This window comes from Otolemur garnettii, unplaced genomic scaffold, assembly GCF_000181295.1.
Source record: "Otolemur garnettii isolate 467f Iridium unplaced genomic scaffold, OtoGar3 scaffold00002, whole genome shotgun sequence".
NCBI lineage: Eukaryota > Metazoa > Chordata > Mammalia > Primates > Galagidae > Otolemur > Otolemur garnettii.
Window position 1 is genome coordinate 7,254,462 of NW_003852397.1, and position 11,336 is coordinate 7,265,797.

Below are 11,336 nucleotides of genomic sequence, written 5' to 3' on the forward strand. Positions count from 1 at the left end.
TTTGGCGGGTCCGGGCTGGGGATTCGAACCCGCCACCTTAGGTGTACAGTGGCTGGCGCCTTAGCCAGTTGAGCTATAGGCACCGAGCCCAGAGCCTTTTGATAATAATGGACTTTGTCACACAGACTTTTCCCCTAAGAAAATAAAGCCCTGCGCAACCCATATGAATGTTCAAGTCGACCTGACTGTACATGAAATTACATTTAAAAACTATATTTCAGGTTCTCAGTTAGTTTTACTGATTTGATTTTACATCATTCTCTAGAGACTAAATGGTTTTGGTGAGGGGAAATAATTGGATCCTGGAAGATAAAGAGCTGACGACCAGATGCCGGGACCACACCATACCTACCAGGGTGGAGGTGCCTATTCCCCAGACAGAGGAGAGTCAGGGAGCCCCAAGCTGGTCTCTGTCCTATCCTAGAGAAACATGATGTCACAGAACTTGAGAAGGGGGCTGGAACAGCATAAAAGCAGATGCACTATATTTTGCTTTTGAAGATACTTTAGATAAAAACCAAAATATTTGAGGACAGTCCTTATATAGCTATTGCATTCAGAAAAAGAAAATGTTGAAATTATTTTCAATTAGAAATATAAAATGGGTATATATATACTCAACTGTTAAAATGTGTCCATTTAAGATGTAGAATTTGGATCTAATATAAACTGTAAAATGATAATAATACAAGTTTGTTTTTTTTTTTAAAGCTTATATTAATTGTCTTAGCCTAGTAGAGCTGGCTTTGCTGTCAAGGTCAGATCAAACTAAAAGGAAAATTATCATGTAATCATAATTGTATCATTGCATTTAAATTTCTCTACATTTCTCAAAAATATAATGTACTACAGTTGTGGGATCAGATAACCGTAAAAACTTAGTATACTTTTTGCTTCATTAGTAGTAACCAGTTAGAAGTACTGATGGGAAAAAAATTCACATAAAAGCAGAGAAAACAACAACACTGGTAGCCTGAAAATAGAGTGCCTGTGATACTCCTAACAAGAAATGCACCAGAAATGCACATGGAAATGCACATGGAAAAATACTAAGATAGATTAGTAAAATATCAACTTCCCTTTTGGAAAATGTGCATGAAGAATGACCATCAAGAGATAATTTATACACAATCATAAAGATGTGAAAACAACTCAAGTGCCCATTAATACATAAATGGATTAATAAAATGTGGCATAGGTATACCATGAAATACTACGCAGTTATAAAAAGAAGGTGATCCAGTGTCCTTTGTAACAACCTGGATGGTACTGGAGACCATTCTTCTAAGTGAAATATTGCAAAAATGGAAAAACAAACACCACATGTACTCAATACTAAATTGGAACTAGTTGAACAACACTTACCCGCACATATGAAAGCAAAACTCAAAGGAATTCAAGTACCTGGGAGGGGTAACAAGGGAGTAGGTAAATTCACACCTAACAGGTACATGGCACACTTTCTGGGTGACAGGAACACTTACAACTTTGACCTAAAACAGGCTGGGCGTGGTGGGTCGTACCTGTAATCCTAGCACTCTGGGAGGCCAAGGGGGGTGGATTGCTGAGCTCACAGGTTCGAGACCAGCCTGAGCAAGAGACCCCCCCCCACTAAAAATAGAAAAACTGAGGCAAGATGATCCCTTGAGCCCAAGAGTTGGAGGTTGCTCTGAGCTATACAAATGCAAACTATGTAACCAAAACGTGTGTACTCCTATAATATTCCAAAATTTTAATAAGAGACAATTTATTTAAAAAATATAGATGGTCAATAAATATGATCCTTCTCGTTGATAACAAGAGAGTTGATAAAGAAACAATGAGATTTCATCTTAATCTTAAACTGGCAAAGATTTTAATATAATTACATTATTCAGTACTTCCTGGTGTATACTAACATTGGCATTCTTATGCAGTATTTGATAATGTTCTTTAAAATTAAGCAATGAATTGGGTGCCTTAAAATACTGATCTGCTTTTTGCCAGTAATCACTCATCTAAGAAAGAACTCCATCCTAAGAAATTATCAGAAAGCCGAGCACAGTGATGTGTTCTTGTAATCCCAACTACTCAGGAGGCTGAAGCGGGAGGACTGCTTGAGCCCAGGAGTTTGATTCCAGCCTGGGTGATATAGTCAGACCCCTGTCTCCAAAAAATATTATCAGAAATTCAAAGATCTATGTGTATGACTGTTCATTGCCCTAGTATTTATAACAATGGAAAAACTGAAATAACTTAACCTGTGCCAGAATAAGGAAATGATTAAATAAATTATGGCCAATCTCTATAGTAGAATGCTTTATAGCCATTAGTATTATGTTTTTGAAGAATATTTAATATTTAATAACATGGGGAATAATTTATGATACAATGAGGTAAGCACCAAAATGCATGAGAACAAAACTGTGCTTTTCTGTGTGTGCTGTAGCATCACCACAGACCTAGGAGACTTCTGAAACAGTCGAGAAACAGGAGGTCAGAGAGTTAATTGTCTCATTCCTAAAGTACAATTTTTTTTGGGGGGGTGCCAAATTCCTCACTTATCATTTGTATAAGCCAATGTTGTGGAATTTCTGAGCATGTCTTTTAAACTATGGCATTCACAATCAAGTTTCTGGGTCATGTGTGTCTTTTAAATTTTTTTGTACCACAGTAGTTAGTAGTACTACAGCTTCCTACCAAATAATTACTGTCATAAAACTATTCTTATTTTATGATTTGGAGATTAGAGACACAGAAGGATTATGCTTTAGAAATTGTCCATAGCCGGAAGGCAATGCAAAGCTACTCTTGGCCACTTAGTTTAAAGCATTAATTAAAATGGTAGCCAAGCAGCCGGGATCATGTACACGTTGGATTTACGTTTGGCATAACTGGAAATTCACGACCACGTAACTTAGAACTCTAGTGCTTTGCATATTCGATTTAACTCAAATGTTTAATGATACTTCTCTACAATAGAGCAAGACATATAAAGCTTTTTTTACGTTTCCATATATATATCACCTCTGATGGGAATATTTCATGAAAGGTCATATACTTCAGTGTGCAGCACACCCAAACCTGAATTTGTATCTGTTCAGGAAAAGCTTGAAAATAAATAGGACACCAACAAAATTAAAATCAAGTTAAGTTTGGGTTGGCAAACACGCAGGATCAACATGCAGTGAAGGACTTACCCATAGTTAGTAATTTTAATTCATGAAAATTGTGGCTTAAGAGTTCAGTTTTAGTTACCTTTCTAATCATACATTACACTTCTTCACACAATTACACGTTATGCTGGATTCAAAGCACAGCCAAATGCTTCAATTGCTTTTTTTTTTTTTTTTGAGGCAGAGTCTTGCTCTGTCACCGGGGCTACAGTTCAGTGGCATCACCACTGCTCACTAGAACCTCTAACTCCTGACCTTGAATGATCTTCCTACCTCTGCCTCCCAAAGCACTAGGGCCACAGGTGTAAGCAACCCCACCCACCCTACTATGTCGAATATTTAAAAAATAAACAAATTGTGAACCAAAAAAATGTTTAATGAGCATCTGTGTTGAACTGGTCAAGATGGAGAAAAGTTTTTGGAGAATGGAAAAGGGTTGATAAATATGATTGTCCTAAATAGGAAAGTGTGGTCTTTCTGAAAAGAGTAAGGAGTCAAATAAAGATACTTTAGTTAATAAATAATGCTTAATATAAACAAAAGATGAAAAGGCCTTCATAAAGTAAAGTACTATTGGCATTTAGACTTTTTCTTTTTTTTTCCAAGACAGAGTCTCACTTTATCGCCCTTGGTGGGGTCACACAGCTCACAGCAACCTCCAACTCCTGGGCTTAGGCGACTCTCTTGATTCTACAGCTACTGTAGTCCGGAGTAACTGGGACTACAGGCGCCTGCCACAGTGGCATTTAGACTTAATGAACAATTATACTTTTTTATATTTTATGAATCTTTTTATCCATCTCAAAGCTCTTAATAAATAGGAACTCATTAAAAGACGTACCATCACTGTGAGGTAGTTATATGTAAACAGGTTCACATTTTCAAATGGAGAAGGTAAGGCAAGAGGTCAATCCAGCAGCACAATGTGAGTTACTGGTTAGTGTAGAAATTAAATGTAGTTTTTCTGGACACTTAAAACTTTGCTCCATTCAGTAATTTACTGGTAGTTAGAAGTAAATATTTTCTTTTATAAAACATTCAAACAAGAAAATCTGATTTGTTTTTCCTTTGATATTAGCAAAGCAAGAATGTTAAATACACACTTATCGGATTTAAAAAGATTTCAGCCCCAAATCCAATTTGAGGATACAGAATTTTTTTTTTCCATCTTCATGTCAGACGAGTAATGCGCCATCTGCGCTGACGTCCTAACAAGACTTGTGGGAGGCACATCTCACACATGCGCATGAAAACCCAATCGTTATGCTTATGAACTACAAAAGGATCGGGATCCAGAATTAATATAGTCTTCATGGATCATAGAAAGCTGAAGTAAGGCTTGGCGCCTGTGGCTCAAGCGGCCAGGGCGCCAGCCACATACACCTAAGGTGGCGGGTTCGAATCCAGCCCAGGCCCACGAAACAACAATGATGGCTGCAACCAAAAAATAGCTGGGCATTGTGGAGGGCGCCTGTGGTCCCAGCTACTTGGGAGGCTGAGGCAAGAGACTCGCTTGAGCCCAGGAGTTGGAGGTTGCTGTGAGCTCTGATGCCATAGCACTCCACCCAGGGGGACAGCTTGAGGCTCTGTCTCAAAAACAAACAGACAAACAAAAAAACCCCTGAAGTAATACTTTAATTTTAGTGCACATTATAGTTTTAAAGTGTTTTCATTCAATTATCTCATTTCACATTTTGACATCTTCTCTTCTATTTTGAGAAAAGCAAGGGAAAGTGGTGGAGATGAAAGAAAAGTCAATCTCTAGAACAACTGGACTAGAACTTCAGTTTTTATTGGTAAAACTTCTGTATACACTCACCCCTCAAACTGTGGTCTGGAAGAATAGTTTGCCTTTGAGTGGCTAAGCCAATCTTACCAACCAGATGAATTTAGTGATGAGCGAGAGACTTCATATCAGGTTTTGAATTTAGTGATGAGAGAGACTTTGTGTCGCCACTTTGTAAGTGGTGCCTTTTGTGAATTGGGGATAGAATGACTAGGAGAAAATAAAAAGAAGTCTCTTAAGGACTAGATAACATTATAGTTGAAGACAAAGGTGTCTCAGTTCCAGTATTTTGATGTTTTTATAATTTTCTGACCTGAGATTTTTGCCATTAAAAGTGATTATATTTATAATACTGTAAACATCTATCTGAATTCCTTTGATCAATAATAATATTGGTAGTAATAACCACTAACATGTCCCAATAACTTGCTGTGTGCCAGGCACTGTGCTAAATGCCTTGGGGTGTTAGCTTTTTAATCTTTTAAGTCAGAGTGCTTCCTAAATCAGTCCTCTCTGCGGAGTGTCAAACTTCAATCTAAAAATGGGGTACACATCATAATGTTTAGGAATAAGGTTGACACATAAATAGGAAAGAATTTAGAGAATGAACTGTATATTAAAATATATTTCATAGTCTCAGTGTATGTATCTGTGGGTTCCGCACGCACCTATTCAACCAACAGCAGATCAAAAATATTTTTTTGGAAAAAAATTGTGTCTGTACTGAACATCTACCGACTTTTTTCTTGTCATTCACTAAACAATACAGTATACCAAGCATTTAAATAGCATGTACATGGTATTATAAATAGTCTAGAGATGATTTAAAGATATAGGAGGATGTGTTTAGTTTATATGCAAACATTAGGCCATTTTATATCAAAATCTTAAACATCTATGGATTTGGTATCCAAGGAAGATTCTGGAGCCAATCCCCCATGGATACCACAGGATGACTGCATAACAATTATATATAAAGTGAAGCTTTAAAAATGAATGATATAGGGTTTAATACATTGTTATGTACATATACAGATATATTTTTACAAGAATGGGATCATGATATACATACTCTTTTTAAAAATAAACTTCATTTTTTAGAACGGTTTTAGATTTGTAGAAAAATTACAAAGATATTACTAAGTGCCCATTTTCTCTCATCCAGTTTCTATTATTAACATTTTACATTAGTATGTCACATTTGTTACAATTAATGAACCAATATCGATACATTATTGTCAACTAAAGTCCACATGTTATTCAGATGTCCTTCCTTTTTACCTAATGTTCTTTTTCTGCTCCAGAATCTCTTCAGGTAACCACATTACATTTTGTCATCGCGTCTCCTCAGGTTCCCTTTGATGGTGACAGTTTCGGACTTTCCTTGTTTTTGATGACCCTGAGAGTGTTGCAGAGTACTTACCAGATACTTCCTAGAAAGGTTCCTTGATTGACACTTATTTAATTTTTTTCTGATGGTTGGCCCAGGGTTACGGGTTTTAGGGGAAAAGACCACAGAGGCAAGGTACTATTTTCATTGCATCATCTCAGGGATACATGCTTGAGCCCCTGGCTGAGGTACTGTCTGTCAGTTTCTGCACCCTACATTTACTCTCCTCTCCCCCATACTGTGCTCTTTGGAAGGAAGTCACAATGCATACCCATATTTAGGGAGTGAAGCATTGTACCTTACCTCCTTGAAAGTAGAGTTATCCACATAAATTATTGGAGATTCTTCTGCAGGAGAGATTTGTCTATGCTCTCCCCCCTTCCTGTTTATTATACTTAATCATTTACTTATATCAGTATTGAATTGTGGGCATTTATTTTTATTTTGGGTTATAATTTACACATATATGTATGTATTTTTTGGTGTGCTTTCTTTGCCCAATAATATGTTGTGGATAACTTTCAAAGTCAATGAATACAGATGGACATCATATCTCTTAGAAGTTATAAAGCATGTATTTAATTAACCCTCTTCTGATGTACATTTTTGCTTCCAATTTTTTCTTATTTCTGGCAACACTGGGGTAACATTGGTTTTTGTGCACCTGCGTGACTATTCCTTAGTTTGCTATTCTAACCTCATCCCCAAGACATATTCACTTGAGCTATGTTCCCTGTTTGGCAAGCACACCTGGCTTTCCTTAGTTTACCCTATTTTCTCTACCTAGAATGCTCTTGTCCTGTCTTTGTCCACTGAAGTCCTATGTATGAATGAGGGCTCAGCTCAAAGACTACCTGCGATAGAAACTCTCCTCTAGTGTTTTGAAGAGAATTTAATGGCTCACTTCTCCACTTCTCTCTTTTACATGTATTATAAGATTTATCTTGGGAGCCTCCGATTCTACCCCAGGACTCTGATTTTCCTCCAGGTTTAGGAACCGATGGAAACAGCAATGTGATCAATCACACCCAGTACACATCTGTGTAACATCACAGTGGTGAGCCCATAACGAAACTAGCATAATTTCACTTTGTAGAGAAGAATTTGAGTAACAGAAAATAAGAAGCAGCATCTTCAGGCCGGGATCAGTGGCTCATGTTTGTAATCCTAGCATTCTGTAGGCCGAGGCCGGAGGATCTGTTGAGTTCAGGCGTTGGAGCAGCCTGACCAAGAGGGAGACTCCCATCTTTACTAAAAATAGAAAACATTGACAGGGCATTGTGGCAGGCACGGGTAGTCTCAGCTACTTGGGAGGCCGAGCATAAGGACAGCTTTAAACGAGGAAACAGGCTCAGCGCCTGTGGCTCAAGCGGCTAAAGCGCCAGCCACATACACCTGAGCTGGCAGGTTCGAATCCAGCTCGCCCTGGATTCAGCAGTAATGATGGCTGCAACCAAAAAATAGCCAGGCGTTGTGGCGGGCGCCTGTAGTCCCAGCTACTTGGGAGGCGGAGGCAGGAGACTCGCTTGAGCACAGGAGTTGGAGGTTGCTGTGAGCTGTGATGCCATGGCACTCTACCCAAAGCGACAGCTTGAGGCTCTGTCTCAAAAAAAATAAATAAACTGGGCAACAGAGCGATACTCTGTCTCAAGAAAAACAGCATAATCAATACAGCATAGCAAGTTATCCTTCCTCTCTTTTATATGCTTCAGAAAAATAGAGTTGCACACAGGCTTTAGTTGTGATTTGTTTATTTATTTAGAGACAGGGTTTCTCTCTTTCCCTGTGGCATGGTCATAGTTCACTGCAGCCTCGAACTCCTGAGCATAAGGGATCCTCCTGCCTCAGCCTCTGGAGTAGCTAGAACTACTGCGCCCAGCACCACACCTGGCTAAACAAAAAACAATTTTAAAGACAGGGTCTAATTCCTGGTCTCAAGTGATTCTGTCGCCTCAGCCTCTCAAAGAGCTGGGATTACAGGCGTGAGACATCACGCCTCACCTAGCTTTTGTTCAAAGTGAAAATAACCTACTGCGTTTAAAAAGTAATGTTTTCCAGTCGTCTGTCAAAAATGTTTGTGGGTTGAAGACTTTGGAACGGCAGTCTGTGTCTTCCCAAAAGAGCATCTTCGATGTGCAAAGTCTTCACAGGAAACTGTAAATGAATACAGGAGAGCGGAACTGAAGTAATTAAATAAACCCTCCGATCCTCCGACTTCCTAAGTAGGCAGATGGCATAGCGTATAATTGGTACTAAGAGGTGAACGCCAAAAATAACACAGAAAGAAAACCAAGAGACAATTTCAGTTCGTTGGTGATGCTATGCCAGTGAGTCGGGGCTGAAGACCCGAACCCAGCAGGAGACGCGGCCGGCGGCGGGTCAGCGCTCCGAGGCTGGGCGACCTGCACCTCCTGACCCCCTGTGGCAGGCGAAGGCGGGCGGCGGACGTGAGCACACACCGCCCGCCGCCGGCACCAGGAGCCGCGCGGCGCGGGCGCCCCGCCTTCGCCGTCCGCAGCCCAATCATCTGCGGGCTCCGGAGGCACGTCCCGCCGCCGGCCACGCCCCCAGCCGGCGGGGCTGGGGGACGCTTTTAAAAACCCGCCGTCGGTCGCTGGCTCAGTCGGGGGTGCAGGGCTGTGGACCGAGACCTGAGTCTGGGTCCCTGAGGCGCTCGCGCGCCGCCGCCGTCCTCCGCGGCCGCCTCCGCGCCACCTGCCGCCTGCCCGCCCCGGGCTCCGCCGCCCTCGGCGCGGCCTCAACAGCCCGCCAGGCGCTCGGCAGGTCCTCCGCGCGCCGGCTGGAACCTCGCGTCCCTATCGCCCCTCGTGCTCCTCTGGCCCCCGAGGGGGCCGGCTGGGGCCATGGTGCCCTCCCAGGAGGACCCCGCCGCCGCGCGGGAGACGAGCGAGATGCAGCCGCTCGGCCCCGCGCCCATGGGGGCTGCGGAGCTGTCCGGCCCGGGACCCTCAGACGGCCCCGAGGGGGCTACCGAAAAGGTGGAGGTGGAACTGGCGGGGCCCGCGGACGCGGAGCCGGGCGTGCCCCCTGAGCCCCCCGAAGGCGGCTGGGGCTGGCTGGTGATGCTGGCGGCCATGTGGTGCAACGGGTCGGTCTTTGGCATCCAGAACTCCTGCGGGCTGCTCTTCGTGTCAATGCTGGAGACCTTTGGCTCCAAAGACGATGACAAGATGGTCTTCAAGACAGGTGAGGCGCTGCGCCCTCCGAGGCCAGCCCGCGGGGACCGGAATGGGGTCCCCAAGCGCATCCCGCGTATGGAGTGTGTGTCAGCGTCGCTGGGTCGCCGTGCGCGGGAGGCTGTGATTGGTGGGTCTATCCGGTTGCAGACGGAGCCTGCTGCTCCCGGGGCCTCGGTACGCCTGTCTTTGTATGGAATTCAGACACAGGGATTGTGTGTCTGGAAGCCGGTAGCAGAACTTACTTGACAAGGTCTTCCTACGTTCACGGTGGGCGCTAACAGTCCACGGTAGCCTTTCCTTTTAATGTTTGAAAACAGAACCTCAGAACACTCCAACTCAAAGACCTGGCGCTGGGGTGTTCATGTGCCTCTTGGGCTGCAGGGGTGTGAGTGTCTGTTGGCTAGAGGCAGGAGTTTGGTGGCATGGGAGATTTATACCAAGGTCACCGGGAGTTCTGAAGGGAGCCCTGTAAAAGCCACTGTTTTGTGCCTTTTCTTTCTTCTTTTTCCTTTTCTTTCTGCCAAATATAGAAAGCATATGAGGCAGCCAAATGAGGAACAGGGAAGAAGAAGGTGCGGGGTTGCCCCTTCTTGTTGTGCTCTTTGACTTTTTTTTTTTTTTTTTTTTTAAAAAGCCATATAGTAAATTAGATGCAAAAGGTGCAGATTCAGCATTTTTCTCCTAGAGAGTTGTTATATGGCATTTTGGCTGATAAGGCAAAAAACAAGTCCAAGACCTTTGTGTCTACACTTTAACATACATTATTTCACTTCATCCTACAAAGTGGGCAGTGGCAATTCCATTTAGGTGAAAAAACTGAAGCTCTGTGAAATAAAGTGTTATGGTGAGGTAGCAGAATGGAGATAAAACACTTATCATCTGACTTCCAGGGCTGCTGAGTAATTTCCATTACTAAATCAGGCTCTCTCACTGTCATTTGGGGGAGCTTTGGGTGGTTAATAGTCTTTTTTTTTTTTTTAACCTGGATTTTTCTATTATTTTCAGAGTGACTGTTCCTTAAGTTTTTAGTGCACATGCAAGGAATAAAACAGGATTGTTAAAACAAATTGTAAGGCTTAGAAGTAATGGTGGGTAATGTTGAGAGTTTAAAAACCAAGGGCGGCGCCTGTGGCTCAAAGGAGTAGGGCACCAGCCCCATATGCCAGAAGTGGCGGGTTCAAAACCCAGCCCTAGCCAAAAACTGGGGGGAAAAAAAAACAAAAAAAAAAAAACAAACCTGGGGTAATAGTTTTGTACTATTTGTATCATTCCCCAACTTGCTTTTCTTTTATTCTGCATCATGTTTGTTACTTACTCATATAACACTTTAGTTTGAGCTGGTAGTTCAGATTCTTTCCATTTTTAATGTATATGGTTTTCATTGTTTGAATAGTATACTTTATTTATGTGTTCTCCCTTTAATGGACATTTAGATTGCTTCTAAACTTAAACAGTGTCACAATGAATATTCTTGTATGTTGTCTCCTTGTGCATGTGAATGAGGTACCATATTTAACCTGGAATTTCTGTTCCTTAAATAGCTATTGAAGCTGCTGTGTTATGCAGGTCAAAGGGCTAGGTACAAAAGTGTTAAAAATGTAATAACATGTCCTTACCCTTAAGGAAGGCAATCATTGTAAAGTTTATCAGGAGAGATAAACATATGCAATAGTTAGCAAAAATAATTTTCTTTCTTTTCAATATGAGTATTGTATATCTGGGAGGGAAAAGCTTAAGAAGGAAGCAGAATTGACAGAGTTAAGACTAGTTCCAGCATTAAGTATATTTCGGCCTGGGATTACACA

General features: G+C 41.8%; 1 protein-coding gene and 1 pseudogene across 1 annotated transcript in view; one reads left to right on the forward strand and one right to left on the reverse strand.

Annotated features, from left to right (window-relative positions):
- Positions 1-4,328: 4,328 nt before the first annotated feature.
- On the reverse strand, positions 4,329-4,441 carry LOC111725850 (annotated as a pseudogene).
- Positions 4,442-8,957: 4,516 nt separating this feature from the next.
- The window catches only part of SLC16A10 (solute carrier family 16 member 10), a 131,793-nt gene continuing 129,414 nt past the window's right edge, over positions 8,958-11,336 (forward strand). Inside the window, exon 1 of the mRNA XM_003781594.3 lies at positions 8,958-9,538. Coding sequence (XP_003781642.1) covers positions 9,196-9,538 — 343 coding nt within the window. The 5' untranslated portion in view covers positions 8,958-9,195. The remainder of the gene's footprint in view (positions 9,539-11,336) is intronic.